The sequence below is a fragment of the Phalacrocorax carbo genome, chromosome Z, assembly GCF_963921805.1.
Source record: "Phalacrocorax carbo chromosome Z, bPhaCar2.1, whole genome shotgun sequence".
Lineage (NCBI taxonomy): Eukaryota > Metazoa > Chordata > Aves > Suliformes > Phalacrocoracidae > Phalacrocorax > Phalacrocorax carbo.
Genome location: NC_087548.1, coordinates 3,442,511 through 3,467,478, shown reverse-complemented (window position 1 = coordinate 3,467,478; position 24,968 = coordinate 3,442,511). Strand labels below are relative to the sequence as shown.

The window sequence follows — 24,968 nt, the reverse complement described above, 5'->3', positions numbered from 1 at the left end:
TCCATCTCGGGAACCTAACACGTTTTCTTTCATTCCTTATAATAACATATAATCACTAACCAACACGTCACGGTTGTGGTGATCAAGTCTACTCATTTTGATCACTAAGGAGATGCCTGTTTACCCAAAATAGCTTATTTCAGATGAACTATGTAGTCACCTTCAGTAGACACCTTCACACCCTTATCCTGAACTGGAACTACTGACTCATAGGGGGGAAAAAAACACCCCGTGCAAACTGCCTTTCTCTAAAGTTATACAAGATCCAAAAAAGTTTGACATAAAAATGCCATTCCTTCTTACTGTTCCAACATTTTGCCTCAGAACAAAAACATCTGATACAGAGTGCTCTAAAATACATGAAAATGTTACACCAGCAAGCAAATATATATGTTTGTGGCAAATTATGATCTCGTTTTTAAGACCTAAAACCCAAAACTATATTTCCGTGCACTGTGTATCGACCCTTACATTAGCACATACCCATCAAGTGGGGTGAGAAATGTGTTAAGTGACACAACCGATTTCTGTTAAGTTTATTTGTCCTCTCTCCCCTCAGTCACAATGTTTTGTCAGAGGCAAGACAGCAGGGAGTTATTGAGCCTCTTCAAGGAGCTTTGCTGATGGGATGCAAATCCCACAAACACCCTTCTGTTCAGAAGTTTATGTCACTTCAGAGAGCTTCCATTTAACTTTTACAGGTAAATAAGCATTTATAACACTTCAGTACTTCTTTATCCGACTTACAGGTATGCAACAAAACATGTCTCTAGTCAATTAATATAAAAATCCACATGATCTGTTAGGGACTCCTTAATTTTGTCCATTTTTAATGCTGCTAGTTACACTCCCACACTATAACATGGAACTTGTGGCCAAATTCCCTGAAGGTTCAAAAGCATCTAAAATTTGTCATGAATTAACAAAATTTAAAGCTACAAAAACTATGAAGGTCACTTTTCTGACCTCCTTCATAATTCCAGCCATCACACTTTATTAAATAATTACTGCACCAAGCCTACCAGTTTGAGGGAAGAGTGGCAGCATCAGTTTTAGAAATACATCCCATCACAGAGGGAAGGAAAAGTGGTGTGGGGCAATTAAAAAAATATAATTACCTCCATCCCAAGTAAAAGTCAGAACTCAAACACAGCATGTGTTTTCTGGAATACAGGCAGAAATAATTTCTTTAATCCGATTAGCAAAACACCATTAGAAGGGAGGGAGGCTGGGTCAAGCACACCTAACATTTCTGCGTACAGGCTCAACTTTTCTCCATTTATTAAATAACTACTACAGGTATACAATGTTTTTCAAGAGTTCAGAGAAGTGAAAATTCAAACACTAATTCTGCTCTTTGCAGTGGGCAGATATTTCTTTAAGGGTTTTGTGTGCCCTCACCAGTGAGATTCCTGTTGCTTGCAGGAAAGCTCTACTGGAACTATAAAATGCAAAGAACAAACTGAACTTTAAACAAGAATATCAATGGAATACCGAGCTTGAAAATAAAAGAGACTAATGAAGATTATGCATAACCCCTGCCGAGACCTGATTTTACAGCTGAAGAATGTACTGCGTATCAGTACCAATATTACTGGCTTGACCATATCTTCTTTCAGTGGCCAAAAAGAGACTTTGATTACCAGAAACACAGCAATGGTTTTCAAAAGCACAATTTTACACAAACTACCTGACAATCTATGATGGATTATAGTGTCGGAAAATTTGTTCGGTATGAAAATGTTTTATGATTATTGATTAATTTGTCCCTTTTTTTATACTCACTACTCTACCTGAAAATCAACTTATAATACCTCATTCAGTTACTACCATAATTAAAATGAGCAGGTGGGTTGGATATGACACAAGTCATGCTAAACCTAGCACGGTTTAATAGTCTAAGTAGCTACTACCTTGGTAGAGTTATCACTTCACGTAAGGGATGTTAAGATTACTGTTACACGTATTTTTCTCCCTATTTCACTCTCAGACATAAATAAAACTTGTCTAATGGCCACAGTGATGTTCAAAAAGAAAAATTCAACTACCTTTTAAGCTTCAGAAAGATGCTTAGATGTTCATTAAAAGCTCTGCATTTTTTAAATATTGGTATATTTTGTTATATTTCAAAGGTTATACAATTATTTTGGCATCTGCACTGTTCCCACAACTGGGCATTACGCATATTTTTACAACAGAGTTATCTGCCTCATCTTACAGCTAGAAATCTATCTACAGCATAAAAAATGCATGCTGTAGAGAAGGCCAAATCTGTTTTGTATGTACACCTAATTTTATATTATACTACATACCACAATTTATATCACCTACCTCCAGCGTCTGCTGCAAATGAAATTATACTTGCCAAAGCGCGCGATTACTATAAAGCGCAATAGGCTTCCCACTCTGGAGAATACACTTTGAAGAAATACCATTATCATCTTTAAGCATCCACTTTGAAAACAGTTCATCAGCCACCAAACAGGATTTCTTACTTTTAGTACCTTCTGTCATGTTCATCAACATGTTAAAAATATTGTAGAATCTCCCTATTCATCTGATAAAAATCACTGGAAGCATCAGAGCCATCTTAGTATTGATTTGCCTTAAACACTTCTCTACTGAATTTATGACTAAATACTCCAGCACAGGACTGGAAGAGAAGGAGCTGATGGTTGCTTGAGCCAGGTGAGAGTGCTAAGTAGGGTCCAACACCCCCAGGGCCATCCATGGGCTCCTCCTGATGCAGCAGCAACACGAAAAGACAAAACAGCCCAGGGAGAGCGCGGAACAAGGTCTTCCTGAGCTCCTGGCAATCTAAGGAGCAATGACGAGTTCTAAGTCACCCCAACTGGAACAACTTCAACGGTTTTCACTTGGGAATTGACAAAATGGGGGATTACACAACTCAGCAGTGCGTGTTAGGAAACTGGACCCAACCACCCAGGAGCTTCTTTGCGCTCCCCTGCACTCAAAAAGTGCTCGGTGCGGGAAATATTAACAATCTACTTACTTCTACAAATACCTCAAATGACTATAACTGCAGCCCAGTGTGTTATCCCTCTGTACACACAGTGAAAGGCACCAGATTACGGCCTCACGAACTCGCTACACTCGGCACAAAAGAATAAAAAAAATAAATAAAAAGATAAACAGCACTTGGCATGAAAGCACACAAGACAAAACCCGGTATCGATTAAGGTAAGACATAACTTATTTTAGTTTAAAAGATATTTCCCACTCTTGCTAAACATTCTCCTTCAGAAATATGAAAACTACTAGAGTGAGACTGAGCAAACCCGTTATATCGCGATAGCAATCACCCAGCACTATAAAGACTGTCCGGTTCACAAAAGCAGAAAGGAAAACACGCTATTTTAGAGTCTTTTCACTGATAAGGAACGTCATTAACAGGACAAAGCAAGACATACAGGTATGAGCCTCTCTCAGTCTGGTTTTGACCGCGTATGAAGGGGAGATCAAGCACAACGCCCTGCCCCTGAAGGATCCCTGGAAGCACAAACGCAGCCCTCTATCGCGATATGGGACCGAGGAACGCTGGGAGTCGGGACAAGCCGGACTCTTAGGGACGTGCGGTGCGATCCCGCCCGGCTCGGAGCCAGCACCGAAGGGGAACAGGACGGGAGAGAGCCGCTAGGGTCCCCCCGCCACCGGCCACCCGCGCCCCTCGGCCGCCCCGCCAGCCGCCCGCGGCGGGGCGGGCCCGGAGGTACGGCCGAGGCCCCGCTTACCCCGTCAGCGGCCCCCCGTCCGCTCGCACCGCCGCGCCACAACGCTGTACGGTACCGCAGCCCCGATACCCCGGTACCCGGGTACAGCGAAAGCCCCGCTCCCCTCAGCGGCTGCCCGCGCGCCGCGGGGGCGCTGCCCAACGGCCCCCGCCCGGCGCATGCGCACACCCACGGCCGCCGCCCGCCTCCAGCCTTCCACGTCGCCAACACCGCCCCGCCGCGCATGCGCACACGCCGGCCGGCGGGACCGGCGGGGCGGCGCCGCGGGGCACGCTGGGAAGTGTAGTCTGATGCCGTGAGGCGGGCTGCTACGGGCCGGTCCTGGTCCTCCGGGTGAGCCCTTCCCAGGGGAGGAGGCTTCTCTCGGTAACCCGCGGGGTGGTCGGGGACACGGGCTGACTGCCTCCGCCTCGTCTCCTCCGCGGCCCGAGTTTTCTGTCAGTAGGACATGAGGTAACCAGAGCAAGCAGGACCAAGAGCCAGAGGGAGGGAGGGAGGATTTACCAGGTACGGTTCCTGCCCTCACGCTGCTTTAACTCATTCTTTCTCCCTCAGGTAACCTCCCGTCTCCGTACCATCGGTAGCTGGCTTTATAAGTACCCAATAGTTCCTTCAAAAGGGAAACCCTTCCCAATATAATTAATCCTGAGCATAATCTCCTTACCTCAGTGCATGACACTCAATATGCAGCCCATCTCTTACACAAACCCATAAACAGGCTGCACGAGCAGACGGGGCGTATGCAAACAGCACAAGTGCAAAGGTGAGGACTAACCACTTTGTATACATTGCCACATAAAAGCAACAGTCTTGGCGTAAGGTTTGGCCTCATGTTCATACAGCATTCAATCGGACCACTACAGCAATAAAAATGGTGCTCGGCCAACAGTTAGAGCGGCTGTAAGGACTGTATGTGCAAAAAGGAATTGAAAAACAATCCTCGTGCAAAATACAAGCGTTGCTACATCTATCTATGTGTAAATTTAGTCACAACATTTCAAATAATTCATGTTTCAGATACAACAATGAAAGAAAGATACAGCACTATGATCTAAAAACATTCCTCAAGCAAGACAATCACTGCAGCGAGCATGGTCGTTTAGACCATTTCAGTTAATCTACCGCAGGCAGGTTCACTGAAAAGCAAAAATAGTGACAGTCTGCGAAACCCAAAATAGGACTTGGTTCATCAAGCATGTTCTAACAATCAGAAAACCACACAAGGAAAATAATCCCTTCTTTCATGTATTAGGCAGTTTAATGAAAAAGAATTCTCATTGAAGGGAGATTTAGTTCATCTAAGTGTAAATCAAACTTCTCTTAATTTCCTTCACCTGCAGCCTCTGAAAGACACTTCCTTCAGCAATAATATTCTATATTTTACAGAAATCAAGAAGGAATGACTCCAAGGACTGAACCTTAGCAGGTCCCAGAAGGTTGGAGCGTGATTGCTACATTTGGGTAATAACAGCATATTGTATTATTCTCATTAGATCAGCTTTGTCAATAGAATTTAATTGTGTTCATTGTGTTCTATGAACAGATCTGAACAAAGATCATTTTGCACAGAATTCATTGCTATTTCAGACATCCTTAGGGGCTGATCATGTTCCGTTTAACCGGCCAGAATTTCATTTGCTTGCAGAATCAGGCCCGTCAAAAAAAAATGGCAACATAAAACCACCTGAACTTTAAGAACTTTTTGCACATACTTGCAGTATTTTAAAGGTGTATTTCAAGTAAGTTCACTTTAAGTCCATAGCGCCCACCTACCTGTGTAGACCAACACATGGAAGGTACCATGTCACATTTAGACCTTCCCATAAAGAAAAAATATATCAATTTGAATATTTTTTCAAATATTGGTTGATTTCTTGATTCTTCCTCAATAGTATTTAAATAAACCCTTACAGCTTTCATGCTGAAGATCTTGGGACTAGGTTTGCAGAAGTACTTTGGTCCATAAAGATGCCTGTGCTGCAATTTTCTAAAAGTCTTCAGTATAAATGAAGCTGCTACTTGCTCTAGTAAATTCTGGTAGATGTCTGCCTGCCATCATTAGGTGCCCAAGCCCTTTTGTAAATCTTGCTTTTAGTGAGTAACAAACATATGTAAATTTTCTCAGTTAAATTAAATGTCCTTGATCTGTACTGTTCTCTCATGTGAGGATTTCCTTAATTTCTGTCTACTTATTTTTCTTAAACAAGGCTCTGCATACTTCTTTGCACCCCAGCAGACGATCTCCTGCACCCCTACCCAGGCTCAGGCAGTTAATTTCTTTCACCTGTTTCCTGATGGATTTTTCACTTAACTATTCACAAGACAATAGGATTACGGACCTGTTCTTGGGAAATTCTGCAACGCAAAGATGCTAGGACTTCAAGTGAAGTGCCTCATTCAGGAAAGTTTTGCGACTGCAGCTAATGAAAGTATTCAAACACCATCCCAGAAAGCACAAACTCCATGGAATTTTACACAATTATATGGCGTAATTTTACAACCAAGAACAGACAGTTGCACTGTCTGCCCATTTTGCTTTTTGCAGTCTTTTCAGTAAACCTGGTGTTTAAATATGGTGCGGGTACACAGCTAGAAGCGCAGTTCAGCCTGCAGGCTAATTTACTATACAGTTTATTTTCCACGTTACTCTCTGATGCACTTCCTTGTATAATAATACCCTAAATAACTCAAAATAATAATTATGGACACCTTATAAATTGACTGCATACATTGATAAATCAAAGGAGCCCCAGTACAGCTCTTGCTCTACTTTTTCTCATGATCACAGCTGTTAGAGGGGACTATATTACTCCAAAACTTTGGCCTGTTTACGAGATGCCCAACATTTTAAAACAGTGGCTGAGGTGACCTGCCCTGGGAGAGGAAGCTCAGCTGAAGGGACAATCTTTTTGGCACTGCTTACAATGTAAGAACACACACTCCTGTTTAGCTGCATGCCTGCAATGCGTCTGCATTTCTGTAGCCGTTTGAAAGACACTGACCTGAGTTCCAGCGCGACTTTCTCAAGCAGTTTACTCCTCTCTCATTGCAAGGTGATTTCAGACCCTTGGAAGTTCCCAGCTTTAGAGCATGAACTCTGATACTAGTGGTAGCAGAGGAATTTATTGTTTGAGGTGAGGTGGGGTCAACTGCTTTAGGAAACCCAACCCACCACAGCAAAGATTACATCCACCTTTTACCAGGTGAAGTCCTGATGGACAGAGTATGATTCATTGCAACAATATGCGCGAAAAATCCAAAGATGTGGAGGACAAATACAAGTGGAAACTAGTGCGGCCTCTTTCCCTCGCTTCCGCTTTCCAGCCCGTCTTTTGTACTACATGACCCGCACAACAGCATCTGTGAGAAGTTATGGGAGTGCAGTTAGTATTGTTATCTTTTATTGTACAAATTATACCACACGCGCATGCTCAGAATAGTAAAACCAGGTTTTAATATCACAAAAGTTAGGTACTTCACCGGTCCAGGAGAAAGCTGTATCTGTGTTACGCTGATCAGATTGGGGCTTATCTTCCAAGGATGATACAAAAGCTGATTAAGCACCAACACCAAATTCACTTCCTAACAGACTAGCTCATTAAGGGAGAGCAAACAGTGTTAGGCAAGGTCTTACAAGGAGTTTTCCGTGATTCAACTCATTACAGAGGTAACAGCTGTAGCAACAAGGGCCCGATACCCTGCTGCAAACACTGCAGATCGATTCACACAAGACCTGACAAAACTGGGTAGCGGTAGGAAACAAGATGCCTCTCCAGAGGCATTTGATGCACATCAAGCAAGTCTTCAGAGTAATTAATTACCTGCTAGGAGAAAACACCATCACAAGAACAGGACTGGACCTCAGTGACAGTTCAAGGACTGCATCTATAAAAAGGTATGCCTGCCTTGTTAGGTGTACATTAGGCAGGACTTTTGGGAGAATGGTAAATCCTAAATAGGAATCCAAAGTTGCTGCAATGGTTTTGGTTTTATGTTTTTCTAAGAGCTCTCTGGATTGGCAGAGCAAACAATGCAGGAGTTGTCACTTCTATTCCTTACTAAGCACAGGGACATCTAAAATGCTTCACAGCCGCAGTATCACATTGGGATGCAAGTCGGTACCTGGAGGAGGCATCGCTGGACTTTCCGAGTTCAATTTCTTTATCACAAAGTCAGTAGTTCCTGTCTGGGGTCTGTCTATGGGCTTTCAAACATTGTTACCACTCTAAATATTTATAGCTCTGAAGCCTAAGAACTATTGTATGAAGCAACTTATTTTTAAACAAACTCCTGGTTTATTACAATTCAAATGACACAAGCATGTTAAAGAGATTTTAGTTGGGGTTTTTTTTAAAAAAAGAGACAGAACTGCACCATTTTAAGCCACTGCAACAATTCTCTTGCATCATGCCTGTGCTGCTCCTCTTTGGGGAAGAAAGGCACGATGTTTCAAGGGAAATAATTAATGGAAGTATCAAATCAAGACTTCATGCTTTTAGTAAGCTAAGTAAATTTTGCATAAAGCATAACTCCTTTAGCTCATCCTCAAATTTGACATGAAAAAATCTATATTCTTCAGAATTTAACCATGACGCTTACATTGCCACAATGCAATTCACAGTTCTTCAGCAAGGTCAAGAATAGCTTTTAAGGTGAAAGCCTGAGGTATTGCACCAGCAGTTAGCGAAACTAAGATGCTAAGATACGTTTACCTTCCAAAGCTATATTTATTCGTAAGTTAATTCACCTAAATTCTAATCACACCAAATAGATTATAGATGAAAAGTAGTTCCAGTGAGGAAAATAAAGAACTTCAGTTTTTAAACATATTAAATTAAGCAATGTGCTGGCTGCCATTTTAGCGGTGAAAGAGACCCTCTCCGGTAAGTGATAAGGGTTTTTATTCAGCTAAAATGTGCAAATTAAAAAAGTCTCTAAGTGACAGAAATATCACCAGTTCATACTGGAGACGAGGAAATTGAATCCTTTGGAATGAATTCCTTTAATCTGCTTTCTTGTCAGAAATTTCTGTGGATTTCTTTGCACCAACTCCATTTGCAATGCCGTTGCTTTCAAACTGCAAATGAAAGACAGCATCGTTAACGGGATGTCAAAAAAGGACTCCACACCCAGAACAGTAACAGCTGGTGATGAAAATCACTTTTAGAAGCAAAGCCGGTGAAGATTTATGAAGAAATCTGCAGCAAGAACCAAAGTGGTGGTGTCTTATATTTACGCATAATTTTTGCTTCAAGGGGGCAGGGGAAGGAGCGAGGGCAGAGACAACATAGGCAAATCTTTTGATTTTCTTAGAAGAGATAACAAATGCACAATTTACACACACTAAACATTTTCAAACGCATTAATCTTACTTTATAAATTCCAGGCTCATCCTCCTGGTCTCTTTTCGTGGCTAAAGATGCCCGTGGATTTCCAGCGCTGCCTCCTTGACCTCGTTTTGCGGCTGTGGTTTCTTCCACGGCTTTCTTGGGCCACACGCGCTTAATGAAAGGTGCGATGACGGGATAGATGTACGGTTCAAGGAATTTCTTGTAGACCCAGAGGAGAACAGGAATGACGATACAAGGAATGCACACCATGGCTTCCTCTTGTGCTGTGACAAAGCTGGGGAGGAGAAACAACCCGTCAGCTTAGGATGCCATCCGCTAAGAAAACAGTCTTAAATAATGAATAAAGATCGTAGTTGATATTCAAACCTAAAAGATTCTTTAATTACAGATTAAAGAATAAAGTTTCAAAAATGCTATACGTTCCAATGCTAGAAAGTCCTCAACAACATGGGAAACATTCATGACATTTGAACAAAAAAAGGAGTGCAGTTTGCAGTAATTCTTCACTCCTACAGCTAGAACTTAGAAAAGTTTTTCCTTGAACCACACAAAACCAAAAACAGCCGAAGCAATGAGCTGCAGATAGCAGCCTGGTTCTTACTATAATATAAAAGGGTCCAAAAGGTTTGTTTTCCTCATTCTCTTTATTTAAGATGAAAACAGATGGCAGGACTCCAATCAGCCTAATGGCTTGCTACCGTCGCAGAGTGGAGGCAGCAGGGGGAAAGGAATCCAGTCAGGACTGGAGAAAAGGAGAATAGGGGTTACTTCCTTCCTCCTGCACAGGGGAATCACTCGATCCCACACCAATCTCATCCAATTGGCCAAACTCTGAGAAAATTAATCGCAGAATCACAGATGGTTTGGGTTGGAAGGGACCTTTAGAGGCCATCTAGTCCAACCCCCTGCCGTGAGCAGGGACATCTTCACCCAGATCAGGTTGCTCAGAGCCCCGTCCAGCCTGACTGAATGTTTCTAGGGATGGGGCATCGACCACCTCTCAGGGTAACCTGGGCCAGGGTTTCACCACCCTCAGTGTAAACAACTTCTTCCTTCTATCTAATCTAAAAACACCCTCCTTTAGTTTAAAACCATCACCCCTTGTCCTATCACAACAGGCCTTGCTAAAGAGGTCACCCCCATCCTTCCTATAGTCCCCCTTTAAGCACTGAAAGGCCACAATAAGGTCCCCCCGCAGCCTTCCCTTCCCCAGGCTGAACAACCCCAGCTCTCCCAGCCCAGCCTCACAGCAGAGGGGCTCCAGCCCTCGGGGCATTTCTGTGCCCCCTCTGGCCCCGCTCCAGCAGCCCCGTGTCTGTCCCGTGCTGAGGAGCCTCGAGCTGGAGGCGGCGCTGCAGGGGGGTCTCACAGAGCGGGGCAGAGGGGCAGGACCCCCTCCCTCGCCCTGCTGCCCGCGCTGCTGGGGATGCCGCCCAGGGCACGGTTGGCTTTCTGGGCTGCGAGCGCACATTGTCAGCTCATGTCCAGCTTTTCACCCCCCAGTACCCCCAAGTCCTTCTCCGCAGGGCTGCTCTCCATCCCTCCATCCCCCAGCCTGTATTGATATGGGGGTTGCCCCAACCCAGGGGCAGGACTCTGCACTTGGCCTTGTTGAACCTCATGAGGTTCTCACAGGCCCTCCTCTCCAGCCTGTCCAGGTCCCTCTGGGTGACATCCCGTCCTTCTGGTGTGTCAACTGCACCGCTCAGCTTGGTGTCATCTGCACACTTGCTGAGGGTGCACTCGATCCCACTGTCTGTGTCATGGATTCCTTCCCTGTTCCACTGAATCCTCCCATCTCTCCCAAAACCAGGCAGATTACTTCAAAACCAGCAGCCCAAAGTCTGTGACAAAAACAGCAGACAGCCAAAGCGCAGGGGCGGAAAGTGGGAGGGGATGCAGGGAGGTAGGATTAGAGCTGGCCCTTTCGGCGCTGGCGAGCAATACATTAAATACGCTCCGCTGCCCAGCTTTGCCCTTCACATTCCTCTTTTCCAGGCTGCTGACATCTGATTCTTACATCAAGAAGCAAAACAAACGCTTTCCGGGATGGAGGATGAAGAGGCAAGTGTGCACGCTTTGTTTGGGCTCAGAGTTTCACTTTTTCTTAAGCTATCCTAAAGATTTTTAGCCCCAGGCCCTGTGGAACAACAGAATATCAATTTCCAATGGGCCACGTCCAAGCGTAGCTGTGGCTACTTCAGGTCTAGTTTTCCAGGGTCTGCTCATCAATAAAGTCGCACAGGGAATCTTAAACTGAAACAAGACAACTGAGGAAGCCCATTAAAGCCATTCGAGAAGACAAATTCCGTACTTTCTCTGCCAGAAGTTCCCAGACAATCAATTTTCAGCAAGATGTAACAGAATAACCCAGCTGGAGGGAACACCCCAGGCCATCTTTCCGAGGTAACGCTTCACATCAAGATCCCAGACTGAAAAAAAAAGCCATACCTCTGCCCAAAGAACGTCAGCCTAACGCCAGCCCTGAGATATTAAAAATACCATTCAGGAGCTTTTCCTGCAGTTCGGTGGCGCTCGGCAGGCTGGCGCAATGAAGTCTGGGGAGGGGGGGGCAGGAAGAATAAGAGGACAAATGGTACAATTTTAACAGCAAGGTTGTTTTTTTGTGCGGCAGGCTTTGGTCTGCCCCGGTGAGCCGGGGTCAGCAGAGCGAACGCGCACCGTTGCAGATTTAAGTACGCCGGGTCTGCGTAACCCGGCCTGCCGTTGTGAAACGGGAAACAAACGAGGTTTTGCAGACAAAAGGGCTGACTTTTTTGCCCCATAAAGGCTGGCTTAGTCTAGAAGGGCCGATTTACGTAACGCGCCCCCGTTCTGCCTCTCCGCAGGCGGGAACGATCCCCCCGCGGCAGCCCGACCGTCCCCGTTTCACGGCCAACGACCCCCCACGGCAGCGGCGGCGTCTCCCCGCGTCCCGCCGGTACCGGAGCGCCGACACCCGCCGAGCGGGTAACGCCCCGCGCGCACCGCCGAGCCCCGCCTCGGACACACGTCGGGATTCGCCCCTCCCCCCTCCGCTCCCGGTTAACGGAGCCACCCCGGAAACGGCGGCGGGGGGCGGGGCCGCACACCCCCGCGGACGGGACCCCCGGGCGTGTGGGGGAACGGGCCCCTCACGGCCCTGCCCGCCCCGCACTCACCTCGGCCGCACCGACCCGCCGCCGTTACCGCCCGCGCCGGCTCTCCGCGCCGCACCGGAAACCGCCCCCCGCGCTTCCGGGTGACGCCCAGACGCCGCCGCCAATGGGGGGAGGCGGTGTGCGCCTCACGTAACCTACGCACCGCCCACCTTCCCGGCCACGTCCACCCCCCCCCCCACGGCGGAGGGAAGGAGCGCGGGCAGCGGGACAAGGAAAACCCAACACGTGCCTGTCCCAAATTATCTTGTTTTATATACCAATAGCACTTCTACGTCATCAACAGCCCCAGCGCTGATGTAACGCTGTCTTTGATTGCGGTGCTTCCCACCCCCGGCTCCCCAGACAGCAGCAAAAGCCTCGCAAGAGCAGAGAAGCACAGACAGTAAATCTCGACCTCTCAAAACTTTATTTATGTACATCCGCAGGGTCAGAATTACTCCCGAGCCATCAGTTTCTGCTTCTTCAGCTTCTTTTGGGATATCTGAAAAAAACCAAAACAGGCAAATGAGAATAAACAGCAGTAATCGTACACCTTCCCAAAAACATCTTACAAATAGTTTGATTTGAAAGAAACACTAAGAACTGTTAGAAATGCCTTCGGCCACTCACAAAACGTTCCGCTAATCACACCCGGATGTAACGAAGCGCCCTTACAAGCGCTACATCACGCACAGGCTGTCTCCTCAACCTAAATTTTGCTGTATCGCATCACACCTTAACAGGGATAGATGCTCTTAAAATGCGCTGGGGGAGGGAGGAACGAGCCATCTCTGCCACACAAACCCCCCCGAGAAGCCCTCTCCCAACTTCTCAACGCCACGTTTACAGTAAATATTGAGGTTGCTCAGAAGTAGCTTTTTTTTTCATGGGTGTTCCAAAGGTGTCCTAAGACAGTCATCACAGCAACCCCTCCGCCTGAAGAACGCCAAGCGCCAACGCTCACATCCCTTGACAACAATGAAGAGGACAATGGACGTGACACTCCGTACCTTTTTCTTTTGAGCAACTTCTTCCTCTGGCTTGGGCACGATCTGTTCCTTCTCAGTGAGGATCATCTCGATGTGGCAGGGGGAGCTCATGTACGGGTTGATCCTGCCGTGCGCCCGGTAGGTGCGCCGGCGCATCTTGGGAGCCTTGTTGACCTGGATGTGCTCGATGACCAGAGAATCCACATCAAGACCCTGAGAAGTGGGGGGAACATAAGACTCGTGACTTGGTTTTCTCTTCATATAAACATCTCCGCAGCAAAAATATGGATAACCACCTCCCCACATGCACATCACTGCCAGGAAATAAAATGGCTTAACTCAGCCGTGTCACAGAACTGAGTATTCACCAAGGTGAAGCCAGGAAAACACCAAGCACCCCCCTTAAAATGAAGCTAAAACGATGCTGATGGCTCAGAAAGAAGGTATTTTTATTTCACTGTCATTCCAAAGGTGTCCTAAGATTAGTCATCACTGCCATCACCGTTACCAAAATGAAGCGCTGAGTATATGACAAAGATACAAATTGACCAAGAGTCCGCAGATTTGGCTTTGTAGATTTTAAGAGATCTAAACCACGCTTATCCTAAACAGCCAATAACCACATATCAACCAGCTACTTGTGAATAATTATTCCTCATTTTTTAACATGGAAAAGCACAGCCTAACTCAAGCGAACATTACAACCAAAACCTCTACGCAATTCGTTTCCACCCAAGGTAGGCCTTAGCATGAGGAGCGCTGACGCTCAGCACGACACCAATGCTTCATGTTTAACGACATCTGTGCGACCCACCTTGAGCTCAGCGTTGCTCTCTGCATTTTTGAGCATGTGCAGCAAGAACTCCGCACTTTTCTTAGGCCAACGTCCCTGAGTCCAGCCCCACTGCTTGGCCTGGAAGGGGGGTGGGGGGGGAAAAGAAGAGTTTGATTTTTGTCCTGGTACAACACAACTCACCCTTTATGCACCATTAACTTGCTGTCACACCCCCTCTTATTAAGATTCCACATGAAAATAATTATATTCAATCAATTCATTGACACTGCAAGTAGATTCCCTTCCTCAGCCAAAGCGCCCTTCCCCGGTTTCCACCTCGTCCCTCACCTGGGCGCATCTACCAACTCCCCCGTTGTAGCGACGGAAAGGAACACATTGCTTCTTCAGGGTGACATCCTTCAGGTACTTGGTGGCCTTGCGGATGTGCATGCCCTTGATGGCCTGGGCCGTCTCACGAGTGTTCTGAAAAAAAACACAAAGCACAGCAAAGCTCCTCTTAGCAGAGCTTTCCAAGTTACAACGCGAGCAAAAGCACCCATCTCCCTTTCCTGGATCCTATTCTTTTTGCTACAAAGTCAGTTTAAAAGGAGCATTCACACACACACAAAAATATATTAAAGAATGAAAAATCATTAGGAACACTTTTTTTTGCTACCTACTTTTTCAACCCTTAGTATGACTTCCATTACTAAATTGGCAGCTCTGGCATGTTTTTATGGTTTTTTTTTACCTAATATCTAGGTTTTCCCAACATAGCAAAATTGAAATTTGGGTATTTATACTTTTCATAGCCCCTCTTTAGCCCATAATCCAAAAGAGCAGGAGCCTGAGCGATAAATTCCTACTAAAACATCAAGTCTGGCACCTCAGAGGAAGCGATGAGAAAACAAGCTGCACAAACAAGCAACACACAATGTCGTTACCTCTTTAAGGGAATTATAAAGGGAAGAGAGGAAAAGGCTCCGAAAGAAAAAACCCGGACTAAAGTATCAGCGCTAAAGCCAGCACACTAAATGCCAAAATCAGAGAGCAACTATCATCCCACCTTATCACAACAGAAAAGCAAACCAAACTATGGCTGTGGCCTGCGCTGTGTAACACCCAGCGGAAAAGCATCTGCTCGGCTTCGGTTCTGTGATTAACTCAAAGGAGCCCCCAGTTCGCCGCCGCACCGAGAGAACCCTTCGTCCCCACGCTGTTTCCAAGCAACCAAAGAAGCAGAGGAAAAACTGAACCCTAGCCCGATTCCTCCTGCGAAATTCACTGCAGCTGTTTTCCTACTCTATTTTATTATCGATGTTAGCCTCTTCAGGACGCGCCATCTTATTTTCAATCCTGTGGATAAAACCCACGACACGCAGCTAAAGCAAACACGGCCATAACCTACGCTACCAGCCTTAAACTATATAACGATATAAGCAGTAAAATACACTTCCTTAAAAAAAATAACCCCAATAAAAATAACAAACCCCCCCCCCCAAAAAAACAAATGAAATCGCGTTTCCTACTAAGGACACACCGCGTACCTTGAAATGCACTCTCAGGTTGGATCCCCGTGACTTGCATGCTGCAGAAAAAAAATACCAGCTTTTGGAATTAAAACCTCAATGGCTTCGGTGAAGTCGTACGCGAACGTCGACGAAAAAAAACAAAGAAAATAACAACTCACATTTGGTGGGGTTCTCCGGATCCAGTGAGTACCGCACCATCTTTGGAGCTCAACTGTAAGAGAGATTTAAAAACCCCAAATGAAGCTTCTAACACGGATACGCAGAGCCTGGATAGTCTATCTGAAGGAGCTGCTCAGAAATTACGCTTTCTTTTCACAATTAAATCCAAAGGTGTCCTAAGAAAGTCATCCCCGCAGCCACGGCCTCTCCCTGGGGCCTGGATCCCCCTGACAGCCGCCAGCGTCCACCGAGCCCCGCCATCCCCATCCCCCGCCCGGGCCCCGCAAATACCGAGGGCGCCCGGCGAAGCGGCCCGAGCCCGCGCCCGGTCATCGCCCCCGCGGGGCTCCGCGGGCAGGATGGGGGCGGATGGGGACGGCTCCCCGACCGCCTCGGCTGCCTCACCTCAGGGCGGCGGCAGCGAAAAGGAAGCGCGGGTCATGCCGGGAGGCGGAAGAGCCTCCAGCTCTCGCGAGAGGCGGGCCGGGATGAGGGGGGGGAACATGGCGGAGCTGCCACCCTGAGGGCGGGGCGGAGGCGCGGGAGGGACGGGCGGCAGAGGTGGGGCGGTGTCTGAGGGGGGCACGGCTCGGCAGAGCTTGGCACGGCCCCGCACAGCCACGCACGGTCCCGCCCTGCCCGTCTGTGAGGCGGAAGTACGAGAGTCTAACGCGTGCCTGCAGCACCCAGCAGCCACATAGTCATTAAGATCGGAAAAGACCTGTGGGATCATCAAGGCCAACCCCCAACCCAACACCCCCAGGCCTCCTAAACCATGGCCCCAAGGGCCACGGCTGCATGTCCTTTGAACCCCCCCAGGGACGGTGACTCCCCCACCTCTCTGGGCAGCCTGTGCCAGGGCCTGACCGCTCTGGCAGGGAAGACATTTCCCCTCATCTCCAACCTAAACCTCCCCTGACGCAGCTTGAGGCCATTCCCTCTCGTCCTGTCCCTGGTGACTTGGGAGCAGAGACCAGCCCCCCCCTCACTCCAGCCCCTCTCAGGCAGCTGCAGAGAGCGAGAAGGGCTCCCCTCAGCCCCCTCTTCTCCAGGCTAAACCCCCCCAGCCCCCTCAGCCGCCCCCCAGCACACTTGTGCTCCAGACCCTGCCCCAGCCCCGCTGCCCTTCTCTGGACACGCTCCAGCCCCTCCAGGCCCTTCTTGTCCCGAGGGGCCCAAACCTGAGCCCAGCACTCGAGGTGGGGCCTCCCCAGGGCCGAGCACAGGGGCCCCATCCCTGCCCGGCTCCTGCTGGCCACCCCAGTGCTGACACAAGCCCGGGGGCTGGTGGCCTCCTTGGCCACCCGGGCACTGCTGGCTCATGCCCAGCCGGCTGTCAGCCAGCACCCCCAGGGCCTTCTCCGCCGGGCACTTCCCAGCCCCTCTGCCCCAGGCCTGGAGCGCTGCCTGGGGTTGGTGTGACCCCAGGGCAGGACCCAGCACTTGGCCTTGTTAAACCTCATAGAGTTGGCCTCGGCCCATCAATCCAGCCTGTCCAGGTCCCTCTGCAGAGCCTTCCTGCCCTCGAGAAGATCGACACTCCTGCCCAACTCGGTGTCATCACAAACTTACTGAGAGTGCCCTCAATCCCCTCATCCAGATCACCAATAACAATATTAAACAAGACTGGTCCAAAACTGAGCTTCCTCGTGTCTGTGTGCAGGAGCGTGGGTGCAAGCAAGCAAGCACCTGTGCAGGGCTCCCCAAAGCATACCTCCACAAAATGGCACTGGGCCCGCTGCCCTGAGGGGTTAGCCCCAGCAGGTCCCTTGCTGTCCGAGGAAGAGACCTCTTTTATTCGGGCAAGACTGACATTAGAGCCAAGACACAATTTTATTAACCCTCAGTGTTGAGACTAGGCCAAAGAGCAAGCCCGAGGGCGGCAGCTAGATGGCACTTCAGGATGAGAATAGAGAGGAGCACATCGCATAGCAGATGTATCCAAGAGATGAGACCAAAGAGACTCGTGTTTATGAATTGCCGCTGGTATTTATTGCAACATTATTAAAAAAAAAAATAATCAAGGACTTAACTTGTTAAAAGTTTTTTTTTCCATTTCAGGCTGTGCTTGTAACTAGAACTGCTTGGGAAATTTGGCAAAGCAGCGGTTTGATAAACCTGAAATACTTCTTGAAAGTGATACCCTGTTACAGCAAAAGGCTCATCAAGAAAAGTTGGACAGAGTGGGAAGAAAGAGAAACATCTACCTGAGTAGCCAGTAGTCTGGTGTCCTGGCATGAAAGAGTCTGGGTTCAACTCTGTGTTTCAAAACAAGCAGAGCAAGAACTTAGTGCCTGTGTAAATGCTCTGAGCAGGAGGCTATTTTTGGATCTCTTGTTGAGCACTAAAAAACCCCAAAGCTTTGAAGCTAGGATTTCACCCAGATGGGAAGAAGAAAATATTTGAACTGTCACAAATATTTACATGGCTGGAAACTGCAAAGCTCTAGTTTTGACTACAACTCTCCATTTACCTGCCTTAAAAAGTGCCTTTTACTTTGCTTTCAAGGAGAAGCTTTCTGCAAAGTCTCCAAGTAACTTCTAAGCCCCAATCTCAAAGCGGGGAAAGCTGCTAGGATCCGGGCAAATATTATTTCTTCTTTTTATGCTTAAAGTTCCCATTAAAAAAATAAAAAGAGTTAGGAGCCCGTTCTCACAAGACACACACTAACTTTCAGTTGCAAATGCTTACTTTGAGATACTTGAGATGCATTTTCACCAATTAGCACTTCCATCATTGTCCATGGGATTAGAAGCCCCTCTGCACCTCAGTACACACAACCATCTCAGAACAGTAGTAATGTGAAGAAGGATCAGCACCGCCGAAATATATGCATAACAGCCTTTCCAAGTCAAGCATTACTAGAGAAAAATAAACAGACGAGAAAAAGTGCCCCCTCTGGGGTCTCATGACTTCGAGGAAACAGTAAATATGTAAAAAGAGATCTCAGCGATGACTTCCAACACTTCCTTAGTGTTTCAATTCTCCTTCCTATGGAACAAGAACTGTAATATTTTCAAAAGGGCTAAGTTTCCAGATGCAATAAACTAAAACTAGCAAAAGCTGACATCCTCAAACACTTCCATAGCCTTCCCCACCGTACTGTGGGAATCTCTTCTCACAGACCACATGAATACAGCTTTCCTCCTTGGTCCTTTCTGCCCTCCCCTCTGCACCTGCCTCTGTGTACTTCTGGTGGAAGAAACCAGCCTTTCAATGGAAAGCACCTTCACATGCTGCTTCTTCGCAGCAGCAGAGCACAGAAGCAACAAGACAGTCAGAGAAAGCTTGAAGAGAGGTGTGAAACAGAAATAGTTGACACATGGTGGGAATTATCACATGGTCATTGTGTTCATCAATCGAATCCAAAACAAACAGGGCACTTTTTCTGTTTTCCCGACATGTGGAACTGTTTATAACCAGCTGCTGAGGGCTTGCAGTGGTGGAAGTGTAGAGGTAGGAGCTTCTGCGGATGGTGTTGGAAAACGATATGCATGTTTTCATCTTTGTTGGGAAACAACAACTGCTCTCAGGGGCAGCCTAGCACATATCTGGTGCTGAGATCGGGGCTGAGGCAGCTGGGTATGTGCCTTTGTTGAGATAGAATCATAGAATCATAAAGGTTGGAAAAGACCTCTAGGATCAAGTCCAACCATCAACCCAACACTACCATGTCTTGTAAACCATGCCCTGAAGCGCCACATCTACATGTCTTTTAAATACCTCCAGGGATGGCAAGTCTACCACCTCTCTGGGCAGTGTTCCAATGTCTGACCACTCGTTCAGTAAACAAATTTGTCCTAATATCCAATCTAGATTTACCTTGTTCCCCCAGTGCACGTGCTGCTTTGGATGTCTAGCTTGCATGAGCTGACTAGAAACAAACTTTTGGATCCTAAGCAGAAAATTTAGGCACATAAGTCCAAAATCATGTTCCTGAAAACTCCTGTGTAGGAGGCAGCTGCCTCCTAATCCTACTGAAATCTCAACTCCGTAGGATTTTACCTTCAGCTCCCCTGGTGCCATCCCTCTTAGCGCCTCTGCCCATACCACCCAGCCCTGGAGATTGTGCTGCGCATGCCCAGGAAGACCTCACTCTCCCAGCAGTGTTGAAAGCAAAGATCAGGCTGTGTTCAGACCTGAACAGCTCCTCTGCTTTGTGCTTTGGAAGGTCCTGCTGGTAGCATTCTCCCGGAAAGAACTCATCATAAAGGCAGCTAAGGTTTCTACCATCTCCTGAGGTAGGAACCTGCAGAAAGCAGTAGTGCCCATCTTAAGCCAGTGGCATGGTGGCCATAGCACACTCCCAGGACATGTGAGACCCACTTTTATATTTCCTTCCCTTGAGATTTTTCAAAGCCGCATCCTAACCAGGAGGCCAGAGGATATTCTATGGCAAAGATGGTCCCACCCTTCCTGCTGCAGGTTTTCTGCTGAGCAGCCAGCAATGTGTCGGCTTCACACCTCTCCTCTGGATGTGTTCTTGGGGCTGGAAGGGGTCTACAGTATATGTTGGGGGTGACCTGCTGGAGAGTGGCTCTGCTGAGAGGCCCTGGGGGTGCTGGGGGGCAGCGAGGTGACCCTGAGCCAGCACCGGGCCCTTGGGGCCAAGGGGGCCAGCGGTGCCCTGGGGGGCATGGAAAGGAGCGTGGCCAGCAGGGCGAGGGAGGTTCTCCTCCCCCTCTGCTCTGCCCCAGTGAGGCCACACCTGCAGGGCTGCGGCCAGGTCTGGGCCCCCCAGTCCAAGAAGGGCAGGGAACTGCTGGAGCAAGGCCAGCGCAGAGCTGCCAAGGGGATCAGGGGCTGGAGCATCTCCCTGGTGAGGAAAGGCTGAGAGACCTGGGCTTGTTCAGCCTGGAGAAGAGAAGCCTGAGGGGGGATCTCATCGGTGCCTATAAATATCTGAAGGGCGGGTGTCAGGGCGATGGGGCCGGGCTCTTTTCAGCGGTGCCCAACGCCAGGCCAAGGGGCCACGGGCACAAGCTGGAACACGGGAAGTTCCACCTGAACATGAGGAGAAACCCCTTTGCTGTGGGGTGCCAGAGCAGGGGCACGGGCTGCCCAGAGAGGCTGTGGGGTCCCTTCCCTGGAGACATTCACCCCCCGCCTGGACGCGGCCCTGTGCCCCTGCTCTGGGGGTGCCTGCTCCAGCAGGGGTGGGACGGGGTGAGCTCCAGAGGCCCTTCCAACCCCCACCATGCTGGGATTCTGTAAAGTCCTTTTGTGGATTTAGCTGTGAATAAACAAGCGGCCTTATCGGTCCTACTGGAATTGCCAAGCCAAATGTCATCCTAAGTGACAATCAGTCAATGCCTTTGGTAGCCATTGACTCTCCTGGCCAGAGGGAGAGGTGAGCTCCGAGACTCATGGCCAGGGCTATGATTTCTCAGCAGGACAGGAGCCAAAGGCATGGCTGCTCAGTGCCAAAAAGAGAGGTCTCTTCCAGCCATAGGACTCCCCTGCTTACCTTCCAGCAGCTCTGCTGGAGTTCAACCACTGCCACAGAAGATATGACAGAGGAAACTTTTCCCTGCCCTCAGCCAGCCAGTTCAAAGGCCAAGGCATTTCTTTTAGCCCCTACTCTGTCGCAGCTCGAGTGCCTGACTGTCAGCTCAGGCACGTCTGCCTCTGCTGCCCTGCTTGGGGACAGTAATTTTTAACAGAGGGGCAGATGGAGCAACAGGACGGTCTCTGTTGAAATCCACATGACAGATAGAGCCATTGCGTCTGGTTGGCCAAGCTTTACTCTGGCTTGCTAAAACGTACCACTTGTCCACTGTGCTATAGGAAGGGGTTTTGACCTGTTCATTGCACAGGAACAGAAGCCAATTCCTCAAACTGTAGTAGATTTTTTTGGCATTTATCTTAAAGAGCCAGTTTCTGCAGCCCAAGGGTTATGCGGGGATATTAACTGTCATTCACAAAATTACCTACAAATGGGTTGCTCGTCCTAATGGTTAAGCAGAACATCTTGAAGACAAAGACATTTTAAATTGAAACCAGCTTGAATGCTGGAAACACAGAAGCTTTCCAGCCTTCAGACAGCTGCCTGCACCTTCTTTCCCTGAACTCCGCTCTCTTGACCAGCCTACGGACTCCTGCACTCCTCTTTCCAGATGTGTGGTTCCTCCAGAGGCAGAGCTCGCTCCTGTTGTTTGCCTTTTCCTCCCACAGTCAGCAAAACAGCAGTAGGCGAGTTCTCCAGCTAAGCCACACTCCACAACTGTGTCCTAAAATCTACTGACCCAGGCAGTGAGTCCCAGGAGCAAGATCTGTGGGCTTGGAAAAGGAGGAAATGCATCTCCAGAAGATGAACTGACCATCATCAGCAGGATGAGGCACTATAGGAGTTTTGCTCTGCATCAGTAATACTGTCTTGGTCACTTGAAGAGCTTTATTATGTCCTATATTCCTCCCTGTGATTTTTAAGAAGAGGTGCTTCCACAGGGAGTAAAAGTTCCTTACTTAAGCATATATATATTTAGATACAGATATTAAAAATACAGGGTTTTTTAATATATATGTATGGGTATATGTAGGTAGGTATGTGTACATATAAAAATCATCATGTCATAAGTGTATTACCTAAAACATGTTAACAACTGCAATGCTTTTGATTCCCTGTGAGTCCTTCTAAAACACAGGGAATTCTTTTGTTCTGTAGCTAACCTAAGAAGAGGTTAGCTACACACACTATTTGTTTCCGTCGTGTATGTGCTGTACCTAGTCCAGGGGTGAGGAAACAGCCAAGGGAGCTCAGCGTCATGACAGCTGATTATCTGTCCTTACCGTCACCACTGCTGAAGCGTGACGCAGCACTCCACGCTGCTGGTGACCAACTAGCCAGTAGCACGGTCAAAACAAAAAAAAACCCCACAGCAATTGGTGAGATTGTCTTAATAGTTAACATTTTTTGGCATAGCGTCCCAAAGCAACAGGTTCATCCACCCCCTGCATGCCCAGCTAGGAGAGACTCACTGGTAAAAGAAATTTCCTCTGTGATTAAATAACCCTGTAGCTGAAGTTTGTGTTTATTCAAGTGTATTTCTTGCCAGCAAACCATTTACGCAGGTTGTACAGGTCTATGACTGCTCGTTCACGGCTTTGATTGCCAGAAATGGACCAGCCAATCGCCTTGATGAGTAAGGCAGTAAATAAAGACATCGTCTAAGTGCCTGATCATGAACACTATTTGGGATAAATTAAATCCTGGCCTTAATGTTTGCTCTAACCTGTCTAGCTCATAACCGAGAAGTACTGCTTTAAATGTGCTTTTGGTTAATGAAACAAAAAAATATCCCTGGAAACAGGGATATTGCCTTGATAAACTTTTTTTACTGTGAGGATGGTTGAACCCTGGAACAGGTGGCCCAGAAAGGTTGTGGCGTCTCCATCCTTGGAAGTCGTAAAAAAAACCATCTGGACAATATCCTGGGCAACCAGCGCTGGCAGACCCTGCTTTGAGCTGCAGGGGGGTTGCTCTAGATTATCTCCACTGGCCCCTTCCAACCTCAACGCCCCTTGATTTGTGACTCCTGTCGATATTTCTAAAGCTGAGTGTGCCCTGTGCTATGAAACACAGCCTCAAATTCCATCCACTTGTCGCATTACATCTCCTAACCAAATGGATCAAAAAGAAGTCTTCTCCTCTCTGTTATTATCTGCTCCATCTTTCTGTGGCTGCCTTGTTCAAGAGCACCTCTGGACCAGCTGATAAACCACAGTCAAACCTGCTCTTCTCTTCCAGGGGCTTCGGCACCTCCACCTCCCCGCTGGCAGACACAGCATGAAGGAACCAGGCGCAGGAATCGTCCTTGCAGGCAGGAGCGGTCTTTGTCACCCCTGTAGCCCTCTCTGTTCTAAACCAAGGCAGAGATCTGCTCAGAGCCTGGGAAATGAGCTTGGATGATGCCTGTTAACACAACCTGTGCAAAAGTTTCAGCCAGCACACAGGGTTTTGCTCATGGCATGGCAAGAAGCTCCAGCCTGAACATCTACTCTCTTCCAAACCTCATGTCCGTAGCAACCCTTCCAGCATCTTCATTTAACATCCCAATGCATGGTTTCCATGTTCATTGCTTCCTAGTCTGTCGGAGATTTTTCCCCACATTTCTGCTCTCTCCTGTTCAGACAATTGCAGCATCTTCCTCTCCACAAGACACAGACTTCCCCACTTTGATCCCAAATGTCACCTCTGAGGTCATCCATCCCTCCTGGCTCGCTCCTTTCCTTCCTCTTCTCATCACCCAGCTACCTCCCCCTTCGCTATTGCAAAAATTCTGACACAAGCCCCCTCTTTCAGCGCTTTCCCAATCTGCCCACGCATACTAATCCTCTCTAGCTGAGCCACCCTCCCCCTCTCCAACCTCGCCTCTCCGCTCTGGATGGTCTTTTCCAGCATGCATGGCCCAGTCACATGCTGGTGCTCAGAAGATCATATGATGGGTAGGCACAGCCAGGCAAGGCTGCGGCAGGCATCTGCTGAATGCGGGGCCCTGTAGCACACCTCCAGCTCCCACCCCATCCCGCAGCCATCAGTCACCCCGTGACTCAGTCAGGTTCTGGACCTGCAGTGTGCGGGGAGGCGACACCGATGGCATGTGCACAGCACAGGAGGTAGAGGCCATGGAACTGCATTGCAAATGCAAGGAAGGAGCATTATGCACCGGGATGTGGTTAGCAGGACCAGTCCTGCACCCATACCCCAGACTGGGCAGGTCTGCTGCCACTGCTCCCATCCTGCCTGCCCGGCAGGTCTCTGCTCACACCTCCCACATAGTGCTCTGCCTAGGAAATATCACCCTTGCTCTGTGAAGTATATCATAGAATCACAGAACAGAATCACAGAAAGGTTTGGGTTGGAAGGGACCTTTCAAGGCCATCCAGTCCAACCCCCTGCAGTGAGCAGGGACATCTTCAACTCGATCAGGTTGCTCAGAGCCCCGTCCAACCTGACCTTGAGTGTGTCCAGGGATGGGGCATCGACCACCTCTCGGGGCAACCTGGGCAGGGTTTCACCACCCTCAGCATAAAAAATTCCTTCCTTCTATCTAGTCTGAATCTATCTTCTTTTAGTTTAAAACCATTACCTCTTGTCCTAGCTGTGCCAAAATCAACACACTATCGCTACAGGCCCTGCTAAAAAGTCTGTCCACATCTTTTAAGCCCCCTTTCAGCACTGAAAGGCCACCATAAGGTCCCCCTGCAGCCTTCCCTTCCCCAGGCTGAACAACCCCAGCTCTCCCAGCCTCTCCTCACAGCAGAGGGGCT

General features: G+C 48.1%; 3 protein-coding genes and 3 non-coding genes across 17 annotated transcripts in view; all 6 read right to left on the bottom strand.

The window, feature by feature from the left end:
- Positions 1–3,942, bottom strand: part of DYM (dymeclin) — a 152,094-nt gene extending 148,152 nt beyond the window's left edge. For 4 of the 9 annotated variants that reach the window (XR_010370549.1, XM_064438145.1, XM_064438148.1 and 1 more), the window contains exon 1: positions 3,753–3,938. The gene's annotated coding sequence lies outside the window, so the exon portion shown is untranslated. Of the gene's footprint in view, positions 1–3,013; positions 3,109–3,752 lie in introns of all 9 variants that reach the window. The other 5 variants (XM_064438146.1, XM_064438147.1, XM_064438144.1 and 2 more) reach the window with 4 other exon arrangements.
- Positions 3,943–8,631: 4,689 nt separating this feature from the next.
- CZH18orf32 (chromosome Z C18orf32 homolog) lies at positions 8,632–12,355 on the bottom strand. Of its 2 annotated transcripts, XM_064438156.1 has the most exons (4): positions 12,265–12,313; positions 11,555–11,661; positions 9,125–9,377; positions 8,632–8,829 (listed from the first exon to the last, which is right to left on the bottom strand). In XM_064438156.1, the coding sequence occupies exons 3-4, from the start codon at positions 9,350–9,352 to the stop codon at positions 8,755–8,757; spliced, it is 303 nt and encodes a 100-aa protein (XP_064294226.1). In that variant the 5' UTR covers positions 9,353–9,377; positions 11,555–11,661; positions 12,265–12,313; the 3' UTR covers positions 8,632–8,754. The 2 variants fall into 2 exon arrangements, with proteins under 2 accessions (XP_064294226.1, XP_064294225.1); XM_064438155.1 differs by lacking the exon at positions 11,555–11,661 and having other exon boundaries at positions 12,265–12,355.
- A 292-nt stretch (positions 12,356–12,647) lies between these two features.
- Positions 12,648–16,205, bottom strand: RPL17 (ribosomal protein L17). 3 transcript variants are annotated; one of them, XM_064438152.1, is made up of 7 exons: positions 16,104–16,205; positions 15,698–15,750; positions 15,555–15,595; positions 14,356–14,490; positions 14,047–14,145; positions 13,254–13,445; positions 12,648–12,745 (listed from the first exon to the last, which is right to left on the bottom strand). In XM_064438152.1, exons 2-7 carry the CDS (start codon positions 15,735–15,737, stop codon positions 12,698–12,700), a joined length of 555 nt encoding a protein of 184 aa, XP_064294222.1. In that variant the 5' UTR covers positions 15,738–15,750; positions 16,104–16,205; the 3' UTR covers positions 12,648–12,697. The 3 variants fall into 3 exon arrangements, with proteins under 3 accessions (XP_064294222.1, XP_064294223.1, XP_064294224.1); XM_064438153.1 differs by having other exon boundaries at positions 15,990–16,136; XM_064438154.1 differs by lacking the exons at positions 15,555–15,595; positions 16,104–16,205 and having other exon boundaries at positions 15,698–15,724.
- Positions 13,104–13,170, bottom strand: LOC135310704 (small nucleolar RNA SNORD58). Its single transcript, XR_010370793.1, has one exon. It is a non-coding gene; the product is annotated as a small nucleolar RNA SNORD58 (small nucleolar RNA).
- On the bottom strand, positions 13,660–13,730 carry LOC135310706 (small nucleolar RNA SNORD58). Its single transcript, XR_010370795.1, has one exon. It is a non-coding gene; the product is annotated as a small nucleolar RNA SNORD58 (small nucleolar RNA).
- On the bottom strand, positions 15,827–15,895 carry LOC135310705 (small nucleolar RNA SNORD58). Its single transcript, XR_010370794.1, has one exon. It is a non-coding gene; the product is annotated as a small nucleolar RNA SNORD58 (small nucleolar RNA).
- Positions 16,206–24,968: the final 8,763 nt, after the last annotated feature.